Source organism: Myripristis murdjan, chromosome 23 (assembly GCF_902150065.1).
Source record: "Myripristis murdjan chromosome 23, fMyrMur1.1, whole genome shotgun sequence".
Classification (NCBI taxonomy): domain Eukaryota; kingdom Metazoa; phylum Chordata; class Actinopteri; order Holocentriformes; family Holocentridae; genus Myripristis; species Myripristis murdjan.
The window spans coordinates 4696664-4714047 of NC_044002.1; the positions used below are offsets into that span (position 1 = coordinate 4696664).

Consider the following 17384-nt stretch of genomic DNA (forward strand, 5'->3'; position numbering starts at 1 on the left):
TTAACAAATTTATGGTTAAGAAAGAAAAATTAGATTTCCTTTAACTCCTGTCCAACTTTCTCCTGGTAAGGCTAAATCAACCTGAGACGCCGTTTGCCACAGATTATGATAAGTTTTATTGTAATAAAAATTATACAGCCATGTCTCCTAAAAATAGTATAAACATCAGCACACTACTGTGTTTTAAAGACAGAGGGATTTATTTAATTATAAAACTGTGATGTCCCTTCTGTCCTGAGATGTATTTTTTCTTCATCCAGACCCATACACCATCTTGCAAAGGAGAGAAAGATAGGACAACTGACAGATGGGAAATGGCTAAGTGCTCTTAATGTGCTGATGCTGGTAATACAGATGGTGTGTCTCGCGATAGTAATTATAGTAATACTGGTTTCAGAGTGGGTGCTGGTCTACAAGCTGGTGCTCTGGCTAGGATCCACCTTCAGGTCTTTGCCTGTCAGACCAGAAGTTACTGGGTGCATGGCCGCCCGGTGGGTCTGGAACGTTCTCACTGCCTCTTCACGGTACTTCTCAAAGTTGTACACCTCTCTGGAACAGAAAAGAAAGGATTAAATCAGACTGGAAACTCAATCTGAGTGACTGAGAAACTGACTGAAGAAAAAGACTGAACTAAATCAAAATGCTGACCTCTACCCCCTCAAAATTATGACTTCTTTCTCACAATTATGACTTCTTCCCCACATGATTCTTACGTTGTTAAAGCACTAAATAAGACAACAGTAACGGTGGCATAAACTCTGAGGTGTTTGCAGACCTGCCACACACAAAACACTCCAAAAATCCAGTGCATACCTGAAGAGAGGCCGTGTGAATTTCATCCTGCCCTGTTCTGTTGCCATCTTTAATGCCAAGGCAACCGCATCCTCCCATTTGGACCTCACACACAACCTCAGCCACCTAGAGGGAGGGGGAAGGTGTGTGTTAAGAAATGCAAGCAAAGTTCCCACTGTAGCCCTGAAGTAAAATTCCCTGACTTTACCTCACTCTACTTAATATATTCTGGAGTGGTTTTTGGATTTCCACCTAAAGTCACAATGATTTTCAATTCACTTTTTCTTATATGAAACGTCACTTGACAAAAACGACTATTATAGTAAATTTACATTAAATTAACTCCGACTGATGTAAAACTTACCCAAATTAAGACACTGCAATGCTTTTGTTTTTACTCTTTTCAGAAATAAATACCTTGCTGTATACATTTTTCAGTACATGCAATACAAATTATTTCATGTTATTTATCTGGAATTATGAAATAGGAACTTTGAGTGACTGGGGAGTTTCAGTGTACAAAAAAAACTGGACCTGAATGATCTCACCTAAGTGCACCCATGGTCCAACTTCTTCCTGCCAAAATGTTCTTGATGTGAGCATTGCTCAAACTCTGCTCTCCTCTTCAATAAAATGCAAAAAACATATCAAGTGCTGCTCACCTGAAACGGATCTCTGAGTTCATGATGCTGTTGAGATTGTACGCCTCCTGCATCTTCATCACATGGCTCAAGGGGAGTGGCTCCTGAAGAAGTAACAACACCATCAGTTCAACTTCTGCTTACAACAGTGAAGTAAATAACAGGCTCCATGGCTTTCTGCAAGTTACTGTGGTGCCTCTACATCATGTGTTTTACCTCCTGAAGAAGCAGAGACAGGAACTCAATGAGCTGGTGGGAGGACAGTGTTTTCACATCGGATTCTGTGAAGCCCCCCAGATCCTGCTCTGTAGCCTGGAGGGAGAGGGAGCAAGAGTTAAGACAGGAACCGATCAGCGTTACTTGACAAAATGTCACGGCAGCATCAAAGCGGCACATTACCATCACCCATTTCTTGCACAGAGCGATGCAGGCGTCTGCCAGGGTGGTGTCATATCTACAAGAAGAAATTAGCGTGGAATCAAAACACAAACAGGAGCAAAAACTCAAGACAGCTGTGACCGCCTACAGGGGTAACAGCAGGGCCAGAAGGCAGGGACTGATCTGCTATGGTTGACTCACTGTGGCTTGACAGGAGGCATCCCAGGCGTGTGCATCCACGCATTCCAGTCCACTTTGTTGAGAATATCAACCTGAAAAACACAGGCCCGTGTTCATAAATGCATGCAGTATCACTGACCATAGCCCTGTCTGCATGCAATGAAACGCCCTCCAGCCTCTGCATGTCATGAAATAAATTACAATACTTCAGAACAGGACAGAGACATGCAGTAAAGAACGGTGTGTGCAGCGCACCCGAAACATCCGAGTCGCCAGGAGCTTCCATTAGTGAATAAGAGCTACGTGAAATTTGTCAAGCAAAAACCTTTGATTGACAAACTTAGATACCTATTGTAGTTAGGAACACGATTCAGGCCATTCTCAGTCTATTGAGACCCACTTTTTTTACTGGACCATACCTTGGTACTAAATCCATTTTTTTAAACCTTATTTACATAAACTTACTTTGGAAGGCACAATTGTAATCCACTATCTTTGAGAAATTACAGACTATTCCTTATAATCTTCTAAGTGTGTGAGTTTTGGGATTTCTCATCTGGCCCTGCCCAAAGTCCAATGTACCATGGTTATGCCCTTGGTGAGATTGGCCATGTGTGAAAAGGAATTATGTGTAAAAACACTGGACATCCTCCCATCTCAAGCCTGTTATCCTACTGAAGTAGCACATGAGTAAAGGAAGTGCTGGCACCTTGTCTTTGAAGTAGGTGAACAGGTAGTTCTTCCACTCCTCTGTGGTGACACTGTTGTAGGCAAACAGCTGGATGTAGGACTTGACAAAACCCATGAACACCTCTGGAGGAGTAAAGCAGCCAGATGACATTACAACAACAAATTAAGAGCGCATAAGCTGCACCGAATATGCTGAGAACTAGACGGTTTGCAGAGGTTACATTAAATTCAACATGAGTGTAATCTCACCCGGGCCACCCATGAGCTCCTCTAGGTGGTAGAGCAAAGCGAAGCCCTTCTCATAGGGCACGGAGGAGAAGGCGTCGTCTGGGTCCACCTCGTGCAGGTTGGGCACCAGGTTGGTCAGGGGATTTTTGGCTCCAAAGGTGTTAACCTGGGTGACAAAGGTTTGGCACTGTTATCTGGCTGAAAGGTCACATGAAAAGTGCAATTACTAGTGTGGGAAAATGGGCAAAATTCATCTCTTCTTCCTGGAAAGTGTGTCCAGCACTGTCTTGTCTTTCTCCTTAATTTTTGTTTTTATTCTAGGCAAACTGTAAATGTCAAATAAATAACATCTTGCACACTAGACAATTTTCCCCAAGAAAGATGGGAAATGCAAATACTTAAATAAGTTCTTACTGAATCCTGCAGGTCTTTCCAACCTCCCATGGCTTTGAACTGCCTGTACTGCTCGCTCTCCATTGACCTGCCAATCATCCTCTCCAGATACACAGTGTGGCCTTCGTTCAACCTGCCGTTCGACCACAAATCCACAATCAGAATCATTGCTGTAAAGAAATTCATGGTCGGGCATTTCCGTTTGTTTGTGCTGACACTGTGGCTTACCAGAAGTGCTCCCAGGTCTTGTTGGTCACCAGGTTACCAGTCCAGCTGTGGGAGATCTCATGGGCGATGACCTGCCCAGACGCAGAGCACAGGAGTGTGAACTTACAGGTCAGCATCGCTACAGTGCTACACATGCACAAACACCAGGCACAGTGAAGGTTTTGAGGCCACTTACATTTGACAGAGACCTGTCTCCTGCCTGCAAGATGAGATAAAGAAAAGGTTATGAAACAAGCAGATTCTGCACGTTGCCATGGTGCGTTTGTGTTTGTGGGCTGTGTCCTCACCAGCAGGGTTGGCGTGGCGAAGGTGAGGCAGGGGTTCTCCATGCCTCCGTAGGGGAAGGAGGGCGGCAGCACCAGGATGTCATACTGGCCCCACACGTACGGCCCCGCCAGCTCCTCTGCTGTCTTCAACATGGTCTCTGTCTGAGAGGGAAACACACACACTGACAATCACAACGCCTTACAAACCACAGAGGACAGGGATGTTTTCACTAGGATGGAGCAATGTGCAACTCCGCTGATGTACTGAGCCGATAATGGGAGTCTATTAACCCTTAAACCTTTGGAGCCTGTGACCGTGCTTTTTATTTAGTTAATTTGTTTTGTTTTATTTTGTTGTTTCTGGTATTCAAAATTTTGTAACCTGAAATTTTGTGTAATTTTCTTTTTTTTCCTCAAATGTTTGGGATTACTTTATGGTAATTTTGTTGTAAATATTTAATTGTAATAATTTTGTAGGATTATGCTGTTACAGTTGTCATTACCATCGTCAGCATGGTGGCTTTCAGCGTATTGTTTTAGTGTCCTTGACGGTCTACATGATATTTCAAAAGGCTAAGAGTAAACATAAATTCTGGTTATCAACTACTTATAATATTTATGGCATGACACAGGTTCAATATGGTTTTGAGTACTGGCATTCAACATCAGCTTCTGTCTAAAAGCATTTGCATCAGCTTATAAAAACTTCCAACAGTTGGGAGTTTAACTTCCACAACATGAAAATTTAATCATGGTAATAATCTTTTGATGGCTTCTAAATTAATATTTCAACCACACTAATTTGATTTACTCAATTACTTGCCCACTAAAATGGATGAATGTTTTACTCCACAAATATAACGGCATTTGAGTCGATGCATCTGAGTCTGTTGTCATTGAGAAGCGTCTCACCTCAGAGAACTCAAACGCTGCTTTGTCCACGTACTCCCTCTCAGACCAGACGCGGGACCTCGGCCCAATCTCCCTGGGGGGGAAGTTGGGAAAAGCATTTAGTGGCTACTGCAGCACAAAAGCAGAACGTGAGGATGAATGTTATATTAACAGGCCTGAGTGCATGTGTACCTGCTCTCCAGCGCTCCCACAACAATGGCAATAAGGTAAGAGGGCATGGGCACCTGGAAGGGGTCAAAGGTCAGCAGGTACAGGTGAGAGGGGAAACAATCAGTCCACATTGACATGTTTATTGCTGTTGGACACCGTTACTGGGCTATGACAGGCAGCTAACACAACAGCTGGCGCTTCATAACCCTGATAAACTTATTACGGCTTCGTCAGCAAGTTTATCGTTGGCTGCTGTACTTTAAACAGTCGTGTCAGCGACACATTATGGAAAGATATGCTACACTGCTTTCACAATATAACTTAAAATATATAGTTTGTGCTCAGCTTGCTGTCCAGCTGGCCATGTCTTAGCATGTAAACCAGCATCAGCTGCTTTGCTAAATGACTCTGCTGGCTTATTGAGGTTACCTGAGCTAAAACTCAGACAGCAGCTAAAGACATTTTCTGTCTCACACTTTGGGACGTTAATGATTGAACAATGACTGATTAACCAACATAAGAACTTAACTGACAACTATAATAACCTACTAATCAGTGGCTGATATATAATAGAGATATATGGTGTGCTTTTCCTGTATTTTTTCCCTATATTCCCTATACAGTCATACAGGGTTATCTTTATTGCTCTGATTCATTAAAACAGACAAGCACAATTCTGTGTGCTGCCTGCCTGCCTCTCATTGCTAAATATTTTAGAACTGGGCCTCTGGCATGAATAAATTGTTTTCATACATCTGACTTTAATGTATATTTCAAATGTTAAAAAGAAGCTTTGATAGGGGAAAAAACACATTTAGACTAAATGTACATAAGCAGAATTGTCTACATTTTTAAAAATACATTGATCAGTTGACTGCTAATGTTACTGACTAACCAAATGACATTTCCAAAAAGAAAATAAGAGTATCTTCCAGACCACTGTGTTTTACTTACAGAACTGACCTACATCTCTGCCACCACTACTGTTTTTCAGATATCTGTCTTTTACTAGCCTGACTGTCACATATTTAGCTGAGAGGCAGACTGACGGGCTGTCTGAAGCGGTAGATGATGCGGCTGCTGTCCTGGGGGTCGGGCTCCTGTCCGTCTCGAACAGCACTCATCACTGCCACCAGCTCCTTGGGCACAGAAACCTGAGGCCAAGCACACAAACACACACACACTGCTGGAGGAAAAGCTAGTCTGCATTTTTGCATTCGCCTTAAAAAGTGCAGAATATGTGTGTGTGTGTGTGTGTGTGTGTGTGTTACCTGAGCGTAGTAAGTGTGCTTCACAGAGGGGGTGTCCTGACAGGGGACCATGCTCCTGCAGTGGTTGGCCTGGACGGGGTCAAACATGGGGTCAAACATTTTTTTTTTTTTTTTTAATTAAACGTATATCAATAATTCAACCCAAAACATTGATCCCTAATGATCTGTAAAGGCAGTGCAGTGTAGCAACAGAAAGCCTTTGTACAGCACAACTGAATGGCTAAATATGGCTCATAGAAAAGTCAGTTGTAGGTCTAATGTTATTATTGATCGGAAACAGTGTTAGATGTTATGCATTAAAAATGTGCTTGCTGTACTTTCACATGATGCAAAAAAAAAAACAAAAAAAAACATGGAGGGTCTGTGGTGGGAAAACAACACTACACCCTTATTCATTCATTCATTTATATGTATTTATATATATTCTTTACATTTTTCCCACCTTTTAAATATCAAAGTAAAATCAACTGATCATGTGTGCACTTTTCCGTTACTTTCTCTCCACCAACATTTTCTCAACTGGTCTGGGAAACAGAACAGGCCCACCACTAAATATCAAACACCACTAATATAAACCAATTACCTGCATGTGTCCCTTAATAACAGACTGTGTAAAGAAAAAACAATAATTGAGGTTCTGTTATACAGCTTATCAGCTCATGACTGCACCTTTGGACACATACATAATATAAAAGAGGAAGAACAACTGGTTACAGAAGTTACAGAGACACATGTAGTGGTGTAAGAAATGTCCAAATCAGTGTCTTAACTGTGAACCTCAAACTGAGTTGTTGATGCTTCAGTGATTCACAAGTTATTTCACATGGTGCTCAGGCAATTTTGTGGTTAAGTGTACCCACATGTGTATGTGCCTGAATATGTCTCCGGCAAGCATATGAGTGAGTGTACTAATGACCGTGGGCAGGCAATGTGCAGCAACATGCAGCTGGTTATAGCACCGATTAGTATGGTGTCAAACTGAGTTCTTGTGTGGCATGATGAACATGATGCGTGAAAATACCTGGCACTGGCTGAAGAGGTAGGGGTGTGTCTTCCCTGCAGTCTGTTCGGCTGTGAGCCACTGCAGGGCAGAAGCAGTCGGGGCAGTTTCGTAGCTCACCTCCACGATCACATGCTGCCCTCTGACAGAGGTAGGAGAGCAACAAGACACATTCATTGCATACCATGGTTAGGTTTCAACTTTGATCAAGTGCTAAGGTGCTGTTATTATGGAAGAGGTGAACAGGAGGTTTTGTCACCTGGACAGGCTAAAGGGAAGGGTGATCTCCAGTGGGGTCCCTTTGAAGCTGTGCTTGGTGCCCATGGCAAATGTTGCCTCCTGTCCATTGGCCGTCACAGCGGAGATCTTCAGATCTCTGGTGTCTAAAGTCTGCAAAGGGTGGGAGGTAGATGGGGGGGAAGAGAACAAGAAGTCACATTGGTAAATAAAGGCAGAAAGAGAAGTGGGGAAACAGACGTTTACTTGCAGAAGTTACAAGTAAGAGTTGCACAAATTTTCTGTGATTATGTAGAGTTGGGTGTTTCAGCAAACAGAAGCTGCTGTAGACACAACTAGTTGAGCACTTCCCCTGTCAAACTCTGATCTAAGGTCCAAACGCCTGCCTTGGTACACCAGCTCAGCTGTGCAGTCAAAGTCCAAGAAGACTTGGACTTCGCAGAAACAGAGTCACGCCAAAGTCCAAAAAAATGTGTGATGCCTCACGGAAAAGCAGTTTATACGTTGCAAAACACCAATGAAGAACTTTTACGAATGGGTAGGAGCCACGGGAATGTTTTGGATACAAGCGATTCGTGAGTTTGCACGTATCTCAATAAAATCGAAACTTTTATATCCGGTTAAGGCTGCTGGCCACCGCCCCCACAAAATGTGTGTCTTGGCAGAAAAAAAAAAGGGACTGGAGGCAAATCAGTACTGAAAGATGTCATCTTACTGAAAGCAACGCTGCTTGTTGCACTGAATGCATGCCGATTTGAAGAGTGGCTCGTCATGATTAATGATTAAAGCGTATTTTACAATGCGTGTATATCTGCAGTACATGTTAGTGCGTGTATTTTTAGAGTTTGACATGACGGTCTCTCCGTACAAGAGAAAACTTCAGAAGTGATGAAAAGCCGTTTGCTATTCTTTGTTATTATAAAGACAGACCGAGGTGATTGTATGTTATAAAAGAACTCTGGCTGGTCTGACTATCGCAGTCTTGATCAGCAGTTCTAGTTTCGGGACTGTGATTTCAGGAAGCGGAGCCGCTGTGAAAACACAACATGCCGGTGAGGCAGCAGCAGGTCCCAGCCTGGCGGCGGTGGGTTCCCGGGGTGTGAAGCAATGTGCGGCCGTGCCGGCTGAAACAGCCTTAGCTTACAGGGCTAATGAAGCTGGGACGGCGGCTGAACTTTTACCAGAGAAGAGAAATGATCCTCCAGGACTTCAACGGTGAGCGCCACCTTGGCCTTGAGGACGCGCCTTTCAAAGTCCACATGATAGCTGAGGTTCAGGTGCTTCGTAACGCACTTGGAGAAGGAGGAGAAGGAGCCGGGGTCCGAGCCAGAGGCCATGTTCGCTTCAGGAGCAAAGAGCCGGGCTGCCGCTGTCTGCCACCGCTTATAAACTACATCCACTCCCCTCGCGCACCTCCCACGTCACGATAGCGGGACTTCAAAGCACCTTTTCCGCTCACAATTTTCAAAGTAAAACAAAGAAATACGACGTACCATGAACCAATACAATACCGGTGCGCCTCCCCAAAAGTTATGCTTTTAGTTTGAAAGACCAATCACTAAAACCTATGGGTCTTATTTTACTTTTTCCCCCCATTTGTTTCACTAAATCCAGGTCAAGAACATGAGGTATACATGCTACATAGATTTTTAATCAGAAAAGATTCTGTAAATATACTTAAACTTGAAGTAATATAAAAATAAATTACAGCGAACAACAAATAATATCTGGGGACATGAAAGAAAGACAAAACATTCAGGGTCTGCTAACTAATTGGTAAAGGAAATTTAAAATGTGTAAGTAATTTAATAGTTTTTGCCAATTTTTAAAATATGAATGTTTAAACATTTTAAAGGGTTTAAGCCAAACAATTTAATGGAAATAATATTCAGCCTGAATTAATTCTCTAGGATACATCTGCCGAAGAACCTCCGGTCAATATGACTGGCTTGACGCGATTTGTGGTTTCGTTATGACAGAGCGCCGAAATACATTATGGGAGTTGAAGTTTAACTCTGAGCTGCGTCAAGGTAGCTAGAATTAAGTGCCTGTAGGCACTCTAGCTAGAATGAACCCCAAAATGAAGTACCTTTGCCTTCGAAATGAAAGCATAAACTGTCTGTAAACTGAACTGCACAGCATCAGGTAAGGGACAAGGAAGAAGAAATCAGGACGACTAAGTAATGAGTGCCAGTACCAGATATGTTTTACAGAGATGAAACTACACATCTTGAATGCTTTTTACAACAAGCCTACTAAATGAGAGATATCTCAAATTGGAATTTATTTTAGTTCAAATTCAAACTTGGGTAGATGGACTTTGAATTTTTACCCCTAAAAATTGCTACGCGGAAATTCAGAATTATAATTTAAACTGCTCGTCAATAAGGGCTTTATTTTGAAAGTTGCAATCGGGAGTGAGTGTTGTCTTTTTAACACTTGACACTGGTCAGTAAATTCAGCTTTTTATATATTTTCTTTTTTCTTTTTGCTACTTGATGTGCATGGAACAAAAGAGGCGATATATCTGTTATATCTATTATCACAATCTACAGAAAACAATTCGTTTATTTATTGCCTGAGGGGAAAAAAAAAAAAAAATCTTTTTTTATTTTCACCGCCAGATGGCGCCAATGGACTATGAGGTTTTCAGCTGGCTCCTAGCATTTATTTTGATAGACTTTGGACAAACGACCGAATAACAATGGAGTAAATGGACCTGTGAGCCGTGATGGACCCGTTGGATAGCTCCGTTTCCCACCGAAATGAGTCGGAGGGCGGAGACGGCCGGGCGCCGTGGGCTCGCTTCTCCTCCTGGCTGGAATGTGTGTGCGTCGTTACCTTCGACCTCGAGCTCGGACAAGCCATAGAGGTATGGCAGCTAGCTAGCAGTTAGCATCCTTCATTGTCAGGCACAGTGGATGCAAGGATGCTGCCGAGGTTAGCTGAGGCTAACAACAAAGCTGGATGTTAATGTTAGTTACCGGTATTTCAGATTACACAAATCTACATCTAGCGGTATGCCAGCGTCAGCACGGCCACTCTCTTTTTGAACAAAACTCCTTTAAAAAATATGGCAATTTACGGTCTCCTTGCTTATCGGAGAAAAGTACACGCCTCAAATACATGGCTTATGACATTAAAAAACCAGCAGTGTCCAGTGGTGAATTCGGCACGAATATAATCCACCAAACTGTTTTTTTTCTTTACATTTTCCAACTTTTGCATTTAAATTTTCGTTCACTGCTCGCTACCGCTCTTTTTTTTTTTTTTTTTTTTTTTTGGTGGAGACTAAGAGGCACTAAGATGCAATCCCAATTTAAAACTTTCAGTTTTACTAAAAAATGAGCTGTTTAGAGGGTTATTTGTATTCCGAATGGAAGAGTGGATCATTCTGATTCCTAAAAGATCTCAAGTCAAGTCCCAGGCGGTGTTCATGTTTGTTAATAGGCAAGAATACCCAAACTGCCAGAATTTGGACAGAATTTGGCGTGCCACCTCCCCCAGAGTAAAGAATGGCACCGGGCGATACTGGCCAATAGCATCCCTCTATCAGGTGCAGGTGGTGATGATGCTGACGCTTGCAAATTGCTTGTATTATAATTTTAGTTAAAAAATTAAAAACCCCTGAGTTGGCCAGGGTTTCACTCAAAATATTCTGTTCTATAAAATGTGGTCAGTATATTACAAGAGCTTTACATTTTGTTCTGTTTTCAGCTGGTGTATCCCCATGACGTGAAACTTACTGAGAAAGAGGTAATTTTTGGTGGTGGTGTTAATTTTACCATAACTATCTGTAGTCATTTAAGAGGTATGTGCAGCCTTTGTGCCTCATTATTGTGATTCCTATGATTCGTCCACAGAAAACCAGCATCTGCTATCTGTCTTTCCCTGACTCTTACTCAGGTAATTGGAGCTAACATCCAGCAAGACAACAACAGTAACAAACATGGCATAATAACATTCATAACAGTTGTGGCAACATCTCAAAGGTTATTTGGTGTATTTTGTTTTGTTTTGTTTTTGTTTTTGTTTGTTTTCCCAGGATGCCTTGGGGACACTCAGTTCAGCTTCAGACTGCGTCAGTCAGTTGGCCGAAGAGGCCCCTGGTTTGGAGAGGATTCCTACAATAGGGACGCACCCATCACACTGCAGGTGAGGCTGCTTGAAGATGACTGGCAGGTGGAAGGGCAAGACCAAAATAAACCATCACAGCTTTGATCAAGGATTCTTGTCTGTGGTTGTCAAATTCAACGTGATTACACTGAGATAAACTAAGCACAAAGAACAAGTAGTCAGTGTCAGTTTTTGGCATGAAAATATGTGATTTTTTTTTTTTTTTTAATATTGATTAGGGTCTCTTATTCAGTGCAGACATATCAGTGTTGACTGTCAAGAACCAACATTATCATAACCCTTGTCTTTTGTTTTTATTCTGTGTTCATGCTGCAATCATCATTTTCTCTTCCTTCCCCTCCTGCTACTTGCCCCCCTTTTCTAGAGGGAACTGGCCCACTTCTGTGGTTACGTGTATTTCAGACAAGTCAAGGACACCTCTGTCAAAAGAGGCTATTTTCAGAAGGTGAGGTCCAGCACAGTTGCCCGTGTTCACATCATTAGTGTACCATCACACTGTGCTGCTGTGCACCACAGGATTTCTGTCAGTCATCAATAACACAGATGACCTGACAGAACATCGTTTTTGTAATCTGTAATTTAAACTTTTTGTTGTTGTTGTTGTTGTGTTCTCTTCCCTCTTCCTCTCCCACCACTCTGTTGCTGCAGTCTCTTGTCCTAGTATCGAGGCTCCCTTACAGCCACCTCTTCCACACCCTGCTGCAGATTATAGCTCCAGAGTATTTTGAGAAGTTGGAGCCTTGCCTTGAAGCAGGTGAGGTGATCTTCACAGTGGCTGCATATGCCTTTGAATAATGACTCTCAGTGCATCGTTCATTGTAAGTTTTGCATTGCTCAAGTAAGAGCAGAAACACCATAACAATGAGAACTTAATAAGCACTAAAGGTGTCACTATTTTTTTTTTTTTTTAAAGAAGCATTTTATCATTTGAGGAATTACAAGTTTAAATATTAATTGTGTTAGAAATTTTGATATGGTTGGCTAACCTCCCCTTTTTCACTTGTCTGTGCAGTGTGTAATGAGATCGACCAGTGGCCTTCCCCAGTGCCAGGGTTGACCCTCAACCTGCCTGTGATGGGAGTGGTCTTACAGGTAGGTAGAAGGCACATTGACCACATAATTTCACAGACTGACAGTGTGAATAGACACAGGTATTTATACAGAACTCTCACCACTGTTATACAATAGACAACATGCAACAGCAGTACTAATCTTAAAGGACCATATCAGTGAGTTTGCATGTTTAGACTAATACCTACAAAATGTACACACTTCATGTTTCCCTACTCTTTTTCCAAAGCATTCCAAAGTATTTTAGAACTCCCATATCATTTCCCTCCCTTTTATCCAGCCATTGGTTTCCATTCATTCCACTCTGATATGAAAAGGAACTTATGGTCTATGTATGGGCAGCACTGGTTGTAAAATCTTTTGTACCCCTGCATGATTTGCAAAACAGTTTGTTGCAATGCACAAGTGTGGGTAAATTGTACTAAGTAGGCCAAAAATTCAAAATCAGTGGTATGATGATGGTCCTTTAACCCTTTTCCCTCTCCAGGTTAGGATCCCTTCTAAGACTGACAAACCAGGTGGAAGCCCTGTGAAACAGGCCCCAAAAGAGGTGTGTGTCAGTGTTGTGTGCTTTTACCTGACTATAAAACACTGGGATTCTCTTTTAATAGAAGTATGCTTTCTTCCTCCAGAATCTTCTACCAGCCCCCACGGTGCTGCCTACCATCCATGAACAGGACCTGTTCAAGTAAGTAACTGCTTTCTGTTCTGGACTGCATGTTAGCAAGAGCAGCATCCGTGTAACAACTGACCTTTGACCTGCCTAGGTGTTTCCAGTCAGTCCTGATCCACTTGCAGATGCTCTGGGAACTGATGCTGCTTGGGGAACCTGTGGTCGTCATGGCGCCGTCTCCCACTGTGTCTTCAGAAACGGTGCTGGCCCTAGTAAGGTAACTGCTGGTGGAAATAGCTACTGCATCCTGATATTGGAATGGCTGATATTGGTGTTTAAGGGCTGATGCTGTGTTCATATAGAGGTTGATAATAGGGCTGAGCGAGACAGACAAAATCAAATATCACAATATGCTTCAACAAATACTTCGATTTCAATATTGTGATGATTTTGTAGGGATGATTGACAGTCATTAGTGATGTGAATATGATGAACAAGCAGGTAGAGGCAAATAACAGAAGAGCTACAACAGTCCAATGAGTGCAGATAATGTCACATCTAAACAACAATCATCAAATGATGGAAATTCCAGATTCAGATCAGCAGCAAACTCTAAGCAGTAGCTCCTTGGCCTCGGGTTTGTGGGAATTGATCTCCCTCTGGTGTAATAGTCCCTTTCTGCCACCCCTCTGTTCTTTCTCTACCTTCAGCTCCATTGCTCCACTGAAGTATTGCTGTGACCACAGGCCCTACTTCACCATCCACGACAGCGAGTTCAGGGAGTACACCACCAGGACACAGGCACCGTGAGTAGGATATATATAGCTCACAGCATATTTGTTCATGTCTTGGTGGATCAGCTGTGTTTTCTAACCTCACCTCTGTGATTTCTTCTCAGGCCCAATGTGATCTTGGGCGTCACCAATCCTTTCTTCGTTAAGACCTTCCAGTGCTGGCCACACATTGTGCGCCTCGGAGAGCTCAAGATGTCTGGTAAACATGAAAATCAGAGGGTTTTAGAAGCAGTGTTCAGTGTTTCCAACCGGAATTGTCTTTTTGACAGCGTTAAATCCCTCAAACAGCATTTACAGTCTAAATTGTGAGGGTTTTAGGGTCCCCTGATAAATTTTAGACCACTGTGGGACCCCAAAAACTGATGCTGATATTAACAATAAACTTATCTTGTTGCACACATGTATAATCTGCCTACCTATAGACAGTCAGTGTAGTATTGATTAATTCTACTGTAATAATGTAACAACAAAAGACCAATACCTGCCACATTTATCAGTCTGGTCATACTATACATGTGTTTACCCTCAGGTGACTTGCCTAAACAAGTAAAGGTGAAGAAACTGGCCAAACTGAAAACACTGGATACTAAACCAGGTAAAATAGCATGCCAAATTGATACAATAGCTGATTTTTTTTCCCCTCCAAAAATCATGTTTTGGTATTTTTAAATCCTGTTTGCCCCTCAGGCATCTACACAGCATACAAGACATTTCTCCACAAAGATAAGATCCTCATCAAGAGACTTCTAAAGGTATGTCATCACCAAAACTGCCTGGTGTGCATCTTTTTCACAGCAGCCATGTGGACATGAAAAAGCAGGTAAACACGTGTAACTAATGACATTAATGGAGGTTGTGTTCTCTTTAAGTGAAGCAAGCGCAGCATGAACAGCAGCAGGAGCCTGGCTCTGTGGGACAGAACCTTCATTAATGTTTCAGCAACACCTGTGTTTACCCTGCTTTTCATACCAACATGGCTGCTGTGAAAAGTCCACCCATGTATAGACAGTCATATTTGATTGTTCCTGGCTGCAGGGCATCCAGAGGAAGAGGCCGTCAGAGGTGCAGAGCGCCATCTTGAGGAGACATCTGTTAGAGCTCACCCAGAGCTTTATCATCCCACTGGTGAGACCTTATGCTAGCCTAGTCTCACAAAGTTTTATGAATGAGTACAATTACTTAAAATGTAAATATAAATGCCAAAAAAATGCCACAACATGTACAATGAGTTGAAGCTCCTTTCACAGCATTTTGTGAGACTAAACGCAACTGCGTCACCCTTTAACACAGAGTATGGCCTCACCTGTTTCTTTCTGCCCTTTTTTGTCAGGAGAGATACCTGGCGAGCCTGATGCCCCTCCAGAGATCTGTCACCCCTTGGAAGGTTGGTAACAGTGGTTAATATACTGTGGAGGTGATGTGTTTTCCGATGTAACCAGATGGGAGACACACCTGTGTGTTTGTCTTCCAGACTCCTCCTCAGATCCGTCCCTTCAGTCAGGAGGAGTTCATGGGAACTCTAGAGCATGCAGGACCTCAGCTCACCTCGGTGCTCAAAGGGGATTGGATGGGGCTGTACAGGTGAGCCTTCTCCACTCATCTGATTTCAGAGTATCTGCAGGTCTGAAACATCCCGAGCTACACACTCTGAATTTAAGACACTGACAAATGCAAGATATTAAATACAGTTTTTAGCAGTCTTATGTCCACCATGCCATAACAGGAATACATTTTAATTTGATTGATGAAGTCCTAACAACTACTTGTAGATGCTGATTTTGATGTCTTGCACTTCGTTTTAATGGTTTTGCAGGAGATTCTTCAGGTCCCCCAATTTTGACGGCTGGTATCGTCTACGACACAGAGAAATGACCCAGAAACTGGAATGCCTTCATCTGGAGGTCGTGTGTGATGCTGTAAGTTGATCCCGGTCACATTAGTTACTAAACACCTGCACTGGTATCCGTATCATGCCCCGGCTCTGGTTCCAGTAATGCTGTTCTACCAACTGACTTTACCAGGATCTGCTGGGCTGGACCAAAGACAAGTCTGAGGTGGAAATTGTTGACCTGATTTTGAAACTGAGAGAAAAGCTTGTGAGTAAACCAATGATCTTAATAGTTTTTTTTTGTAATAAATGTGAACATCAAAGACTGGAAGTTGTAAGCTTGACTGACTGGTGAAATGTTTTCCATGTTTGTGTAGATGAAGGCTCGCAGGCAGCAGCTCCCAGTGAAGGAGGGTGTTTTGGAAAAGCTGGAGGGATATATTCAGACCATCATCGGCTCTCTGCCAGAGGACCTGCAGACTGTACTGCACAAACACTGACAGTCACACACTCTACTTTTTATGAGGCTTGAAATATCCCTCAAATGGTTGCCATCTCCACACCTCCACCTGCCATAAGTAGGATATTGAGATACTAAAGTCTAGATTATATAAGGCCAGTATGTTTAGAAATACTTTGCTACCCTGAAAACGTCTACTGTTGAGATCTACATCATGATGCCTTCACTAAGTTTACAGAGAAAATGTAGTTAAGTCTGCGGATACTGAAGCATTACCTTAAGGCAGGGTGTCACACTGGTGGCCAAGAGTCTGCAGGTGTTCATTCCAACCTAAAACCCCACCAGGTGATTTCACTGTTTACCTGACCTTAAAGCAGAGAGGAGGGACTAATTATTGAAATCACCTGGTGGGGTTTTTGGTTGGAATGAAAACCTGCAGCCTGTTGGCCGTCCATGGCGCCAGTTTGACACATGGGCCTTAAGGGAACATGTCAAGGATAATGTGTTACTTTTTTTTTTTTTTTTTTTTTATATGAAGATATTCATCTAGTGGCTCCGGATCTCTGTGGTGTTTGAAATATGTTACGAGACTTGGAAAGAGGTTTGTGCCGGAATCAGTGGATGAACTGGCATTAGTAACCGTCTTTACTGTCCTCACTGGGTAAACACTCAAATAATTCAGCACTGGGCATCTCCACCCTACACTGTATGCAGTGTTACATTCTAGTGTACACAAATGCAGAACTAAAGCATTATTTTTGTACAGTAACACTACTGATCACCAGGCTACAACCAAACTACTTCATGGCCCTACAAATTTATTAACCCCCAACTCTCCCCACAGTGACACTTGTTACACTTAAAGCTTGTGAATGTAAAATGGACACACTTGATCTTGCATATTGCACTCCCTTTTGGGTGTCTCCCACAGTTGTCTGATTATGTAATATTTATTTGCCTTTTGTTCCTTATTTATTTGCCTTTTGTTCCTTGTTTTCTCCCATGTTGTTATATGAAAATATTTTTTGTTCATTTGTTCATTAAGTATTGAATCAGCAATTAAAATCTGACTCAAAACTGTTAGGATTCCTCCTTGCATCTTACACAATTCTCTA

At 42.4% G+C, this 17384-nt stretch overlaps 2 protein-coding genes across 7 annotated transcripts; one reads left to right on the forward strand and one right to left on the reverse strand.

Annotated features, from left to right (window-relative positions):
* Positions 1 to 92: 92 nt before the first annotated feature.
* Positions 93 to 16559, reverse strand: lta4h (leukotriene A4 hydrolase). Of its 6 annotated transcripts, none has more exons than XM_030045344.1 (21): positions 16546 to 16559; positions 14067 to 14177; positions 13327 to 13456; positions 7389 to 7519; positions 7151 to 7271; positions 6130 to 6198; positions 5908 to 6012; positions 4880 to 4932; positions 4709 to 4781; positions 3818 to 3958; positions 3706 to 3729; positions 3531 to 3601; positions 3324 to 3435; positions 2931 to 3075; positions 2701 to 2804; positions 2013 to 2083; positions 1833 to 1887; positions 1650 to 1745; positions 1455 to 1537; positions 814 to 918; positions 93 to 549 (listed from the first exon to the last, which is right to left on the reverse strand). In XM_030045344.1, the coding sequence occupies exons 3-21, from the start codon at positions 13414 to 13416 to the stop codon at positions 411 to 413; spliced, it is 1788 nt and encodes a 595-aa protein (XP_029901204.1). In that variant the 5' UTR covers positions 13417 to 13456; positions 14067 to 14177; positions 16546 to 16559; the 3' UTR covers positions 93 to 410. The 6 variants fall into 6 exon arrangements, with proteins under 6 accessions (XP_029901204.1, XP_029901203.1, XP_029901202.1 ...); XM_030045343.1 differs by having other exon boundaries at positions 13327 to 13468; positions 16546 to 16555; XM_030045342.1 differs by lacking the exon at positions 16546 to 16559 and adding an exon at positions 15434 to 15446 and having other exon boundaries at positions 13327 to 13468.
* On the forward strand, positions 15801 to 17352 carry dennd6b (DENN/MADD domain containing 6B). The gene is made up of 3 exons (XM_030045346.1): positions 15801 to 15897; positions 16003 to 16077; positions 16187 to 17352. Exons 1-3 carry the CDS (start codon positions 15850 to 15852, stop codon positions 16307 to 16309), a joined length of 246 nt encoding a protein of 81 aa, XP_029901206.1. The 5' UTR covers positions 15801 to 15849; the 3' UTR covers positions 16310 to 17352.
* The last annotated feature ends 32 nt before the right edge of the window (positions 17353 to 17384 follow it).